The following is a 16118-nucleotide window of genomic DNA, read 5'->3' as shown; positions in this document are numbered from 1 at the left end:
TACATTATTGGCAGATCGTCATGTTGTAAAATCTTACATTCTTACAGAGATCTTTTCAATCTGTTCACTGCTTTGTGTTAATGCTGATTTTATAAAATTATTATTATTATTTTAATCCCATTTTGAGCTTATTATGCATTCCTTTGGATTATGTATACAGTATAACAATATCAATACACACCAAAAGAGAATTATGTTTCTTTGTTGTTTTAAATATGTTTTCACTTAAAATATATGTCTCAGCATAGATTTCACTAATATAAAAGAATAACGACCAATTAGAAAGAAGAAAAAAACAAATATGAACAAAATCTGTTTTAGAAAGCTTCTTGGGTTTGATTTGTTTTTGTTCTGGGAGAACATTGTTCTGTTTTGGAGCAGCCTTATGAATTGATATTGAAGGCAGTGACACTTTTGAAGGCGAACCCACCACCACCCCGCTTTGCTGACCACTTTTAATTAGGCAGCACATTGTGCCATGAGTTTCCCCACTTCAGTCTATGCCTAGTCAGTAATTGCTAAATTTACTGTAATCAATGTGAGGAAAGCAGAACTTGATGGCCTGCCAGAAACTCCTGTGTGGCAAAAAGAAAAGGGGGAAAAGAGAGAGAGATTGACTTAATTAGTCACTAGCGATTTCAATGCATATATTTGCCAAATAGTGTTTAAGATTAGCTGTATCAATATTCAAATTACAATATATTATAATAAAAAAACAATAATTTATTTTTTATGGGTGTAACTACTGTTTTATTTAAACAAAATTCATTCATTCATTCATTCATTTTCTTTTCGGCTTAGTCTCTATTAATCTGGGGTCGCCACAGCGGAATGAACCGCCAACTTATCCATCACATGTTTTTACGCAGCGGATGCCCTTCCAGCTGCAACCCATCTCTGGGAAACATCCATACACACTCATACACTACAGACAATTTAGCCTTCCCAATTCACCTGTACCGCATGTGTTTGGACTGTGGGGGAAACCGGAGCACATGGAGGAAACCGAGGGAGAACATGCAAACTCCACACAGAAACACCAACAGACCCAGCCGAGGCTCGAACCAGCGAACTTCTTGCTGTAAGGCGACAGCACTACCTACTGCGCCACTGCGTCGCCCTAAACAAATCCATTGCCATTTTAAGCATATTCAGATTGTCGTACATGCAATGGTTTTCATCACAGCACAAAATACTTGAAGATTTATTAGGAACTTTATAATTAGGCATAAACATCTGTCATAAAACCTGTCCAAGATATTGATTGAAAAGTGACTGTTTATAGATCTGTTTATAGATCTGTTCTACTTGTAAAGCATTTATTCATCTTCTGCTATGGAAATTTTATTAGTTCACTTTTAATTAGACATTAAAATCAAAGTCTTAACTGTTTTATTTAATGAAGCTTTTAAAGTGGAGTTTTTTCTTAACTAATAAACTTTTTAACAACTTTCTCAATGTTAATGTAAGGTAATTGTATTATAGAATTATTATAAAGCCTTATAATAGTCTTATAATAACTTATTTTTTCAGCAAATGTAAAGCATTTATTCATTTTAGGCTATGTTAATTTTATTAGTTAACTTTTAATTGTACATTAAAATCAGAAGTCCTAACTGTTTTATTTAATGAAGCTTTTAAATAGTTTTTTCTTAACTAATTAACTTTCTCAACAAATCGCCACCTTAGAATTATAAGGTTCTATCTGACATTTTTGTCAAATTGAGTTATTGACATTCTTATTAAATGACAACTTATTTACATTATGGGATGTTTTTTTTATAAGTTGTTTACATTTTAAGACTTTTTATTTAAAAAACAAATGTTACACACATACTGTTTACTATATGGAATGCAAAAACTTTGAAGCTCATAATCTCAAAATCTTTCAGAACGCAGATAGAGCCTTATAATTCCAAGGTGAGGAACTGTATCTATTTCTCACTGTTAAAGTTAGATAATTGTATTATAGAATTATTGTAAAGCCTTGTTTTTTAACTTTTTTTCCGCACATGTAAAGCTGTTATTCATCTTAGGCTATGTTAAATTATTAGTTAACTTTTACATTAAAATCAAAAGCTCTCTTTTGGAGGCAATTTTTCCTCTCATTGTCTGCTGTTACCACTATTGACATTCCACCTTGTCCAATTATTGGTTTATTTGACGTTCTCCCACCCGTCCACACTTTACCCTTCATTTTGTAGCCTTCTTAACCCTTCTGGCGCCCTTACCCTCCTTCTCACACTTGTTGGATAAGAAATGTTCTTTATTTTATGAAATTAGAGAAAATTCACCAACCCAGCAATATTTTTATTAAGTTGTAGGAACCCCTTCGTAAACATGTGAAACTCTTCAGCTTGACCCTGCTCTTTCTGAGCGAGTCCCCACCCCCTACTCACAGCTTGGTACTGGATACTACTGTAATTCTGGTCAGCACATTGTAGACCTGTATTTTCTGTATGTAAGATTGCACTAGTGTTTATTTGTATTTTTTTTATTTTATTAAATCAATTTTTTGTTTCGTTTTGCTCAAAATACTCTTCAGTGTATTTACTTAGTTACATGTTTATGTTCTTTTTTTTATATTTTTAATGTACTCTGTTTTACAATGTATAAATAAAACAAAAGAAGTCCTAACTGATTCATTTATTGAAGCTTTTAAAGTAAATATTGTTTTAACTAATTAACTTTCTTAACAAATGTATCTATTTTTATCACTGTTAATGCTACTTAATTGCATTATAGAATGATTATAAAGCCTTGTTATTTACCTTTTTCTCTAAATTAAATTGTTTCAGAAATTCCTATTCAGGTGCCTATGGCAAAATTATTAGGAATATTAAACAGCATTAAACGGTCAAACTACTTGCTCTGCAAACAATTTTGTTTATGGCAATACTTAAAAAAATACATAATATGAATTGTGAGAAGATAATAAGATACAAGTTTGCAAAATCAAGCAGCCTAATGAGCTGTTTTATGGCTAAAATTTAATTGAAGTGAATGAGAGCAGAAGTCTAGTGCCAATAAGGTTCCAATGGCTTCGCCCGCTCATTTGTGAAAGAATGAGGTCAATGGTGTTACTTACAGTTTATGTAAAGCTTTGGTAATTGAATTTGTTTTATACATTCGTTTACTCTGAATGTTTATATACAATGAAGAAATATGCAGAAATGTAGAGTTGTTTTTGTTAATCTGCCCTTTAAAGTAACCCTTATATGCAGCTTAATGAAATATCATTATCACTGTACTGTAAAAATATCCGTAAATTAGGAGTTTTCCATATTTAGTGTTTTTATTTATTTATTTTTTAAATTTTTTGAATTGCATTATGAGACAATGCTTTTCTTCCAACAACATTTAACATAAAAGTTCAGAAAGAGTGACTTTATTAACATCTTTTATAGTTTGAAGTGAAATAACTTCTGGTTTGGTGTTGTATATTACACTACAAAACTTTTGCAATAAACTGCCAGTACTTTTTTCTGTCATTTTACAAACTTATTTCAATATACAGTTGAAGTCAGAATTATTAGCCCCCCTAAATTATTAGCCCCCCCTGTTTATTTTTTTCCTAATTTCTGTTTAACAGGAAAAAAAAAATGTTCAACACATTTCTAAACATACCAGATTTAATAATTAATTTCTAATATCTTGATTTATTTTATCTTTTTTTATCCATGATGACAGTAAATAATATTTGACAAGAAATTTTTCAAGACACTTCTGTACAGCTTAAAGTGACATTTAATGGCTTACTAGGTTAATTAGCTTAACTGTAGGTTAGGGTAATTCGCAAGTTATTGGTTAAGGATGGTTTCGAAAAAAAAATTGCTTAAGGGGGATAATAATTTTGACCTTAAAACAGTTTAAAAAAATAAAAACTGTTTAAACTGAAATAAAACAAATAAGACTTTCTCCAGAGGAAAAAATATTATCAGACATACTGTGAAAAATTCCTTGCTCTGTTAAACAACATTTGGTAAATATTAAAAAAATAAAAATAAACAATAACTGTATGTTATTATTTTATTCATTATACTATTTCAAACTACTAAAATGTTAATAAAAGTCACTTTGTTAAACTATAGAGTTAAATTTCCAACATCAACAGTCAGCAGGGCAGAGATCAAGGTCATAAATAATGCAATTTCAAACCATAAATAAACCAAAAACACAAAAACTGTTAATTAACAGATACTGTACTTTTTACAATGTATATATTATGTTAATACAAGAATTTGATACAATGCCTAATCACATGCCATATAATAGGAGAATAAATAACATTGGGATCAGAAAGAGCAAGAGAAAAAAAAAATGATCAAGGAGATGATCGAATTAAAGCATGAATTAAATAAAGCATTACATGAATGAATCGAGCATATGTGTGACCTGAATGATCTCTCGTTCCGAGCTATAGCTGTATTTCTGAATGTGGGCATATGGAATAACGAGAGGCTTTAAAACAGTATGTCCATTTCTTCTTTGAAAGTCTCCAAAACACCATATTTTCAGAGCTCTCCTGTGTCTGGCAGATTGCTGCTAACCACACTGTTTTGTAACAGTGGATTACTGTGCTGTTTTCTACATACTGTGTCTATTTTACTGTGTTTTTGAAATGTCTATTTCTCGAGGACAGGCAGCATTGTTTGGCTCCTGATGTAGGCCATCAATGATGAACAGAGTAACCGAATACTATCGCTTAATAAGAGTGAGTTTTACTTTGTGTACTGGACATGGAGAAGTAAAAGCTTTGTGGCGTTTCAAAGCAAAATAGAAGATTGTGGGTTTGAGATATTTAGCTTCACTTGGGTGTTCGCCACATTTGTACTGCGTGTTTACATCTGTCAATTGTAGCTCTTCTCAAAAAAGAAGCACTTTTTAAATAACCTTTGTTTAGGTGCATGGAACATCATGTCTATGCTGGCTTAAGTGTCAAGCAATTATATTACCATGTTGTTCTAGCAGTACCAAAGATCACAGCTGTTATTTGCACTCATAATTTGTCGAATTTGTGTTCACAGCTTTGCAATTTGACAAAAAAAGAGAAATGTTATCAATGAAAATAACACACATTTGTAGGAATACACTTTCTTCAATATAGAGTTCTTTTAAGAGCTGGCTTTTACAGTAATGCCATAGAAGAACTTTTTTTGGTTCCATCCAGAACCATTTATTGAACTTAAAATACTTAAAATAACCTCTTTTAAGTGTTTTCCCCACTATAAAGAACCTTTTTTTTTCAGTTCAGTAGTTCCATGGATGTTTCTATCATGTAACTATCAATGCAAATAAAGAAGATGAGGAAAATAGAGTGTTTATCAGAAACCCTATATTTTCATGATTTTGCGATCACTGAATTCAACGCAAAATCAATCCTGCAAAATGTTTAATTTAAACGCTGAATAATCGGTTATTCAAAATAATGCGGTTTTTCAAAATAAAAGATTTTTTAAAACAAAAGATCATTCTGATTTAGATAATAATAAAATGGAAATAATTAATGATTTAGGGGTTGGGGTGTACTGGTTTAAGAAAGCTGAATCTGGAGTAAAATATTCAATTCAATTCATCTTTATTTGTATAGCGCTTTTACAATGTAGATCATGTCAAAGCAGCTTCACATAGAAGATTATAATGAATTGAAACATTGTCAGTTCAGTTTCAGAGTTCAAATATGGTAAAAATAGTATAGCTTATTGCACTGTGTGAAAGTGTCATCTGAAATGGGCAGCAAAATATAGTCCCATAGATCTGGTAATGCTGAAATGGAAGCAAATATACGTATTTCCAGTACAATCATTTGGGACAAGACCTACATGTAAATGTCTGTTTCTTAGCCTACTACTTATTTTGCTAGCTTGTGGGTTAAATTTACACACTCAAATGACCGAAATGTAACATAGACAATATGGTTATTTCAAAATAAAAGATTTTTCAAAATAAAAGATTCAGATAATAAATAAACCACTCATTTCATACACCTGAATCTGGATTAAAATGTGGTAAAAATGGTATAGCTTATTGCACTCTGCATTGTAAAAAATTTTGTTTTCCACACAATCAATTTGTGTTGGGGCAACATGCAGGAATTAAGTTAATCTACTTACAGATTTAAGTAGATTAAACATAAAACAATTAAGATGTTCCCCCAAAAACCTCAACAATTGTGTTGTTTCAGCTCATTTTAAATAAGTAGTTTAAGAAACTGCAAATAATTTTTTTTGAGTGTGTGTGAATGTGTCATCTGAAATGGGCAGCAAAATATAGTCATATTTCCGGTAATGCTGAAATGGAAGCAAATACACGTATTTCCAATACAATCATTTGGGACAAGACCTACATGTAAATTACTTCCAGCAAACTTTAGTCAACCATTACATTAATAACCTCAGCAAGCTCCACCTGTGCTCTGCCACAAAGTCTTGTCATCAGAAGCGTGCTTGTCCCTGTAGATGAGTGATATCCAACATTGCTTGCAGCAGTTTTTTTTTGCGATTGTCAAGTCGATGTCACATTCTTTGTAAAATTCCCAACTGTAAGGCTGGAATGTGTTTGCATTCTTCATTTTTTTTTCCCACAGAAACTCTCCAAGGCCCTAATAAAGCAATTCTTTTGTTTTTAAATTATTCACAAACACAGTGTAAAAAAAGAACCTCGCAAAAAATCCTCAGAGCTGCAACTGGAATCCAAGCACCTGCCTCCCATAATCCACTCTGCTAAGTAGCACTCTAAATCATTTCACAAAAAAAAATCTCTGTGTCTTTTTCATCGGATTAATTTTGACTGAATAGCCTCTGCCATTTCTAATTTGCTCATCCTAAGCATTTCCATGGTGATGCCTGCGCAAAGACAAAGCACTAAAAGGCATGCAGACGTATTCTGCGCATATTTCCCAAGCTCGCATCCAGAATCCATCTCTCAAAGCTTTCATCAAAACTATTCGTGCTCCAGCATCCCCACTGCATTAGCACCCGCCGCCGGTGAAAAGAGCTGTTATCAGGGGTCTATCTGTGGGAATGGGTAAATTGTAGATCAAATGGGGCCTCTTAGACCTTCTAGTGCTACACTTTTTACATCCCGTAAACGCCTGTTGCGCAAATAGAAGAGGTGGGGAAACAACAGAAGAGCACATTGATGCACTTAAACAAGCACTGTCCACTGCACACCTCTTATCACCGCACAGGATCATTTGGAGATGCTTTTTCATTCCCAAATTAGAAGGGTCCACCAGGCAAAAAAAAAAAAGTCATGACATGCTGTGCTGGTAATCATGGAAAAGATGTTTGGCACCAATTCTGCTCCACCAAGCTTAACAAATCCTCAAATCCTAGATGGATGTCCAGCCAGGAAATGTGCACCACATCTGAAGAGATCGCATTGCAAGTTTATGCATAAGCATGGATAAACGACTTTTTTTAATGCAGTTGATCAAATGTAAAGCATAATCGTGCCTTTGTTTGTGGATCAGAGCTATCGGAAAGCTTTCTGGTTATTTAAGTTGCCGGCTACTGTGATTTCAGACTATTTAATGTGTGTTTGCTTTGATTGAAGTTTTAATCATTGCATTATAAGGCAATTCAGGCGTGAGCAAGTTACCTCGGGGAGTTCTTGGAGACGTTTCATATTAAAGTTAAATTGCCTCGGATAATGAATGTTGTTACTGTTGTTTTTCATTGTGTTTTTAAAGCATTTCAGATCTAAATTGATTTTCAAATGCATTGTGTGTGGAAGTTTTACCATGATTTCTGTATCTATAAATTTTTTTTTATGTTTCTCTTTCTCATCAGGGCTTCCCACTGGGCTTAAATGACGGTCACATTTATACCTGGACAGACGGATTAAGGAGAAGAGACTGGCATGACTATGAGAGCATCAGGAAAGATGGGCAACGTGTTGGTACGGATGTTAAATTTACTGAATATTTGAAAATAGACCAGGGTTTTTTTTCCTCCCTATTGACATACACACTGTAACAATTTCAATGACAAATATCAATAAATAAAATATGTTATGTTGCTTTATTTTATTTTAGTAATTTAGTAACTTAATCCGGTTTCAACTACATTTTTTAAGTTATACCAAATTTAACTTAATATTTTTATTAATTTAAATTGAGATCACCATAAAAGTTAATTTGATTCAACTAAAGTACTTAAGGCACCAAGATTTTTTTTCTTTTTACATTGCAGTTGCACCCAATATGTACTGTAAAAGAACTCAAACCATACCCAACCTATGTATAGACATGTTGATTTCGGGACTAAGCATTCTGCACTCATCATCTACTGATTAGAACCCAAAAAATAGATAAACAGTAAGAACAAGATTTACCAGACAGGGCAAATTTGCAAGAGAATACAGTTTTAAAAAATTGGAAGTTCCTGCAGATCATTTACCGACAATGCACCAAGTAAAAAAACACAGACCTAACACTTATTTTACATATTATATATCAAAACAATTACAAAGGCAAACATTATTCAGTCATTTTCTTTTCGGCTTAGTCCCTTTATTAATCTGGGGTTGCCACAATGAAATGAATTGCCAACTTATCCAGCACATGTTTTACATAGCGGATGCCCTTCCAGCTGCAACCCATCTCTGGGAAACATCCATACACACTCACTCACACTCATGGACAATTTAGCCTTCCCAATTCACCTGTACCACATGTCTATAGACTGTGGGGGAAACCGGAGCACCCGCAGGAAACCCACGCGAACACAGGGAGAACATGCAAACTTCACACAGAGATGCCAACTGACGCTCAAACCAGCGACCTTCTTGCTGTGAGGCGTCAGCACTACCTATTGCGCCACTGTGTCGCCACGGAAAAAATTACTGTAGTGGCAAATAAGCAGAGCTGATGCCCATGAGGTGCTGTGTGGTTGATCTGTTTAAACCAGCAAATCACAATATATGTTTGTTTGCTCTACCTGAAGTAAATATGTGGGGGTGCTAAGAAAATAATTGATATTCATGATGTCAGAGTTTTCCTATTTCATAAAAAAAAAAACTAATATAAAAGTTAATAAAAGCAGTTATGGTATAGTTTTATTCTACTTAGGCCTTTTTATTTATTGATTGTCCAAAGTATAACAAAACAGACAAGTTTATTATAACCCAGATGATGTCAGGATCCAACGTCAGGCCAATGTCATTGTCTAACGTCCAATCTAAAATTAACCTAACATCAACATCTTGTGATGTTGCAGCTTGATGTTGTGTGGATGTTACCACTATGACATCTATCAGACATTTGATTTTGTTACCCTTGCCTGATGAATAAATGCCAGTTTATGACATCAATATGATGTTGGTTTAAGATTTAAGAAGGTTTAAGAAGGCATTGAATTTTAGTCACTTTCCAACACAACTAAAATCAACCAAACATCAATGCCATTTGATGTCATTACAAAATAATGTTGTCCTTAGACGCTGGCTAGACATTGATTTTTGGCCTAAATCTGACCTAATATTAACGTCTTATAATGTGTGCCTGCTGGGAAGTGACCACCAAACAACCACTAAAACATTTTACATGCAAAAATGAAAGACTTTGGACAGAACTGGACAGTGTCTATGCACTCAACTCACACTCCTTTTTTTCGTTTGATCAGTAATTTATGTCTGATAGTCCACAAAATGTACATTTTGACATCTGGCACAAGAAGAACAGATCTCTGAAGCCGTTGAAGCTAGTTTTGCTTAGGTAACACTTGTGATGATATTGTGACTGACAGCAAATAAATTATCTTGCTGCTGAAAATAGACATTGTGGAGGTAAAACACTAAATATGAATGGATTCAGTGCATAAAATGCTTGTTATAAAGGTAAACAAGAAAAAAAGTGTGTGCTCTGTCATTGCAGCTATTTATCTGAGCAGACACCAGTCTGTGTAAGTCTACAGAAGTAATACAACCAGCTGGTGCAGTGGCGGTTCTAGTTTAAATGGCACCCTGGGCGAACCAACCCATTGTACACGGCCGGTAGTGTATGAGTGTGTATGTGTGTGTGTGAATGCGAGAGTGTATTGGTGTTTCCCAGTACTGGGTTGTGGCTAAAAGGGCATCCGCTGCTTAAAACATATGCTTGAACAGTTGACGGTTCATTCTGCTGTGGTGACCCCTTATAGGAACAAAGCCGAAAGAAAATGAATGAATTATCATTCAAAATAAATAACAGAAATCAATCCTAAATGTAAGAGGAAACCAATGTAAAGACACAACTGGAGTGATATGCAAAGATCACTTGAGAAATCTTTTGCATGAATATTATTTATGAAAAATCTATAGACTACTGTACTAAAAACACATGTCTTAGACCTGATGCTTGGCTGAAAATTAATGCTATTATGTCGTTCTGCCTCTTTCTGCCTCATTTCTGCTTCATAGCCATGCTTAGTCAGAATAAGACCATCACATTATATAAATTTCAGTTTTGTCGACTTGCAATACTCGCTGCATGCCAACACCTCTGCATAAAATGTTGTTACTCAGGTGTCCTGACATTTTATCCTACCCATCAGATTATGCTACCAACACTGTATTTGAATGGCTCTGTGGTTGGGGTTAGGGATTAGGTAGGTCAGGGTGATATTACAGCTTTATATCACACTACTCCACATAAAAATTTACACGGGTAGCAAAATACACCGGTTTCACAGCAGAAAACATGGAAAAGCTTGGTTGCTGCCGGAAGTGGTGTTAGTGAGGCAATCAACCTGCAGTCTGTGTGGGTCCTAACACCACAGTATATTGTTGGGGTCTCTATACTGCTCAGTAAGCACCATCTTTCGGGTGAGACGTTAAACCGACGTTAAACTCTGTGGTCATTAAAAATCCCAGGATTTTCTTAGAAAAAGAGAAGGGTTTTTATCCCCGGCATCCTGGCCAAATTTGTCCACTGTCCATCATGGCCTCCTAATCATCCACATATCATAATTGGCTTCATCACTCTGTCTCCTCTCCACCAATCAGCTGGTTTGTGGTGTGCGGTCTGGCGCAATATGGCTGCCGTCGCGTCATCCAGGTGGATGCTGCACACTAGTGGTGGATGAGGAGATTCCCTCCATTGTGTACAGCGCTTTGAGTGTCTAGAAAAGCGCTAGATAAATGTAAGGTGTTATTATTATTATTATTATTATTATTATTATTATTATTATTATTATTGATTCTACATTTTTGGCAGAAACCTTTTCAAAAACAATCTTTTTTATCATGGATACAAGGCCACGCTGGTTTTTCAGAAATAAGTTCAGGTTGATGCAGAGTTTACCTGATGTTACTCTCTGTCTGCTGTAGGTGGCCATGCTTCACGTGCACATGCAAAGTCTGCGTGAACAGGGTGCACAGAAATACAAATTTAAATTTGTTGACAGTTTGAGTTACCTGTCGTAATTGAGTTATTTATTGACCTGACTAATTTATAATTAGACAAACATTTTTTAGTTCAATGCCTTACTCAGAATTTAAAAATACATATAAATACATTGAGATCATTTACTTTAACCGTTACTATTGGAACGTGAAGAGACTTTTAACAAAAATACACAACAAAAAATGTTACTGAAGACAATCATTTTCTGCACCTTTAAATTTGAAATAAGTGTCCATGGCTTATATCTCTTGTCACAAAACCTGCATCCTTATGCTTTTTAAAGGTATGCTCCACAGTGTACTTTTAAGCCTTGGTTGTGTTTAAAAGATGCAATGCAATGTGTGCTCATGCTTCTCTTGTAGAAAATCCCGTTATTTTTTCATATATCTTATATCATATATCATATCTAACTTTGATTATATACAGCTACTCAGCTAACATTTTAAGAGGCTCTGATTGGTCAGCTAACATAATGTGCTGTGATTCGCGGATTGGCTCCACGTCACCATGTCACGCCCCCGACAAGTGTGCTCTTTTTGCGCTGTGTAAATACTGTCAGTAAGAGCAGCTGTTAGCAGCGTTAGCTAATTGAATCAGACAGAAAAATTAAGAGCACACAGCTAAACCTCATGCCTGCTCTTTAAAATAAAATCTGACAAGTGTCTTTCACTTATACTCAGAATAAGCATGTGTAAGTAATATGAAACATTCACATATTTTTTGCGAGTTCGTTATTTGAGATGTCGAATGCAGGGAAAGCATTGCATAAAGAGACACAAGATTGTGGGTGTTTTTAGTGGTTTGACGGATAAATATGATTTTGTAGCTAAATTGTTAGTGATGCCAAATCGCATTTCCTATTGTTTACATGCTTGTTTACGTCCTCACTACCACATACTGTTAACGCTAGAAACTGTGCATGTAGTTAATCAATTTTAACAAATAAAAATACTTCCAGGTTGTGGCTCACAATCCACAGCTTCGTCGGTTGGAGGAGTTTTTAGCCAAATCCAGCATTGGATTCTGGAAGCTGTCCAAATGCTAGCGCTATATCTTTTCTATAATTTTCTGGAACATAATTAAAATCAAACTGTAAGCACTACTCTCTTTGCGTCGTGTCCTTTGGAAGCCCAAATACAGAAACAGAACAAGCTTTGTGGAAATAGCAGCGTTTGGATGACATTTTAGCTTTCTCTGCTATAACATTACAGCGCCTCTGGTCACGCCCCTTTGCTGTGCAGGGTGCATGCGCATGGTAATTGCATATAACCAGAAGCCTTTGTGATCTCACTAGCCCGGATGTATTTTTTTTGTATTCCTCAATCTTCATTCGCTGCAGGCTTTGCTAAGCTAACTCTGTAAAATCCAATGTCTCTCTTTGCATTAATCTTTGAGCATATTACATTCAGAGATGTTGTTATGTTCACACAGCTACATTACACATCAGCTATAGTTTAACATATGATATCGTAGTGGACCACCCCTTTAAAGTATTGTTTCCTCTAAAAAGTATTGATTGAATCTTTAGATGTTGTACTTTGTATGAAGTTTTTTTTTTAAAGAACATTAATTTTAAAAAAAATGATAGCAATTCCCCATATCCGTCATTCTCCGGGTTAAGCAGCTATACTGGATTATTATTATTTTCCTTTTTTTTTTTTTTACCACTATGCATGCTACCCCTAAAGCATCCTAAATAATTTTTGCCTGAAAATTAAAGCATGCCAGAATAAATTTTAGTTACTTTAATATTGATTACATTTAAAGTTAAATTAAATTAAAGTGAAATATGTTTACCTAGAGTTAATTTACAGCTGGGCACATTTCTCCTATCAAGTTTACTTTTCTCTTTCTTATTATACAGTAGATCCCAACCTTTGCGTAGGAAGTGGTGTACACATATTTATATCCCCGTTTTGTGTATATGCCACATTTATAAATGAAACCCCTGGAGTAGACCTTTCCTTTCCTATTATTGATACTCGCTCCACTAAAAGCATATGGAAACCTCACATTATCACAGCACAAAGGACATCAGCCAGACTACAGAGGGATGATTTGATGATGATGACGTTTTCTTTATGGCTTTCATTTAGGATAGGACATTATTTGAGAAACCCTGCCAAGCTGTCCCAGTAAATCAACTGGTTGCCCCTGTGGCTAAAGAGACTTTATTGATCCATCTGAATTTATGGCTGGTTAATAATGTTAGGGTGTCTTTTTGTGGCGTTAAATTTTAGCTGCATTAGGTCCTGGGCAGTTAAGGATATAAATGGCTGTCAAGGTGCTTGCTTTTGTGTTTATTTTATGCAACAACTTCAGGTTTTCAAGGATGACCCAAGGTGCTTGATATGTTTTTTTTTGTTTTTTTTTGGCTAGCCGGGAATTTACAAATTCTTAGACTTGTTTACATTTTATAGATCAATCAGTTGTGGATAAAATTACAGATGCCCTAGTGAAATATTACTCCAGTAGAATTATTAAGTATTCCTTTTCAATTTTACTTAAGTCAAAAAACAAAAGTATTAGATTTTTTGTGTACTTAAGTGTTAAAAGTAAAAAGTATGTATTGCAAGTATTAATTAATCATAATTCAATTGTGGGAACCAATTGAAAATAACAAAATATATTATAATATATGTATTATTTTGACGTTGCATTTGACATCACAGGCATTTCATAGAGTGGGTATAAAAAGTTCTTTTTTTATTTACTTCACAAACAACTGTGACCCAAATTTGATGTTCATTTACATTAATAAATCATAACATTTGGTTTAGGATCTTAAATTTCACTCATTTAGTGCAGGGCACTCGAGCCGGATGTAAAATGCTTTGACTGATTTTTAATCAGTTTGTAAATTCAGTAAATTATTAACTAGAGACTCACTCTAACCAGATCAGTGACTCACAGACTGGACACTCACCTATCAATTGAATCAGTGAGTCAATAGGTGCATGACATCGCTGTAATTTGACACAATTAGAGAGCCGACAAGAGCTCTCTATACTTTTGAATTGCTCTCTTGGTAGTGTGATGTCTTGCACCAATCGCTCTGTGGAGCAGTGCTTCAAGTCAAACACGCCTATTGAAGTAGGTATCTAGGAGACCTGTGCTTCACATGTTTGCAAAAGTCACCTTTTGATGCGTCCTCGACAAAAATGGCAAAGCAAGTACATTAAAATTTGAATTGGAACAGTACTTCGGCAATGATTGATACCATTTCACGAGTACACAAGAACGCAAGTACAGACAAGCTCACCCTGACTTGATCAGGGGTTCTCAACCTCGGTCCTGGAGGGCCTTCAAAGGCTGTTTCTCAATATGCGTTCTTCAGCGATCTTGCCTCCTCGTGTTCTCATGTAACGTCATCATCAATGCCAAAGTTCAGTTCCAAAACTCAAGACCGCAAGAAAGGAGGATGTGTAAAAGTTCCGGGAAGTGTTGTTAATATTAAGGACGCATTGTTGTAGACTTGAACATAAAACTCGCTCAAGAAGTCTCAGAAGTCATTGCAGCTGAATAAAGGAGGTTGGAAGCACAGCATTTTATATAGAATTATTATTAAAGTTCAGAAATATAACTTATTTATCTCAGGAGTTTCCCTAAATGAGACGGTAAAATTAAACATAAACATAAAAATCTTAGTAGAGGCATAAACATATTAAGGACTTAACATAACATATGCTTATTTGCTGAAATTCATATTAAAATATATTTTTTTTTTGTGCAAAGTATATTTCTAATGTTTTTGTGCATGTTATATATATTGAAAAGGAAAAAAAAAACAATAAATCATATGAATGCTGTAATGTTTAAATAATTTTCCAAAAAAAAAAACTAGGAAGACCATCAGGAAGAACTCAGCATCTTATTTCCCGAGTTCATTCTTCTGAGGTGCCCTGGCAAGCCCACTCTTCCCAAGAATTTAAGTCTGTTCTCTGCCTTCTTGGAATTGAGAAACAGCCAGAGTTTGAAAACCATTGGACTAGATCAGTTCAATCGTTTAAATATTTACTTGAGACTCACACAGACTGGACCAATTGAATAATTTAAATGTAAACTAGGGACTCTCTCTTACTGGATCATTTGAATCATTTATATGTTAATTGGAGACTCACATAAACTGGATCATTTGGATCATTTAAATCTTAACTGGAGACTCACTCTGAATTGAATCACATAATTGTTTAAATGTTAACTGAGGACTTGCTCTGATTGGACCACTGGAATCATAAATGTTAACTAAAGACTCACTGTGACTATAATTTGAATCTTTCAAATGTTAGTTGGAGACTTGCTCTGACTGGATCAATTGAATCATTTCAATGTAGACTTGGGACTCACTCTGACTGGATCATTTGAATCATATAAATGATAACTGGAGACTCGCTCTGACTGGATCATTTGAATCATTTCAATGTAAACTAGGGACTCCCTTTAAATGGATCATTTAAATAATTTAAATGTTAATTGGAGACTCACTCTGTCTGTATCATTTGAATCATTTCAATGTAAACAAAGGACTCCCTCTAACTGGATCATTTGAATGATTTCAATGTAAACAAAGGACTAAGTAAACTATGATAGTTAGGAGCAGCACGGTGGCGCAGTGGGTAGCACAATCACCTCACTTCATTTGAATAATTTACAGTTTTTTACAATCACTATGACAGTTTTTTCAATACATTTAACAAGTTTGCTAAACCTAAATACAATTGGCAAAACGGTT

General features: G+C 34.5%; 1 protein-coding gene across 1 annotated transcript in view; it reads left to right on the top strand.

Moving 5' to 3' along the window:
* The window catches only part of galntl6 (polypeptide N-acetylgalactosaminyltransferase like 6), a 385088-nt gene that overhangs the window by 81337 nt on the left and 287633 nt on the right, over positions 1 to 16118 (top strand). Inside the window, exon 3 of the mRNA XM_056457614.1 lies at positions 7794 to 7902. Coding sequence (XP_056313589.1) covers positions 7794 to 7902 — 109 coding nt within the window. The remainder of the gene's footprint in view (positions 1 to 7793; positions 7903 to 16118) is intronic.

The sequence above is a fragment of the Danio aesculapii genome, chromosome 1 (genome assembly GCF_903798145.1).
Source record: "Danio aesculapii chromosome 1, fDanAes4.1, whole genome shotgun sequence".
NCBI classification, from domain to species: domain Eukaryota; kingdom Metazoa; phylum Chordata; class Actinopteri; order Cypriniformes; family Danionidae; genus Danio; species Danio aesculapii.
The sequence above is the reverse complement of the archived record's forward strand: the minus strand, read 5'-3'. Positions and strand labels throughout refer to the sequence as shown.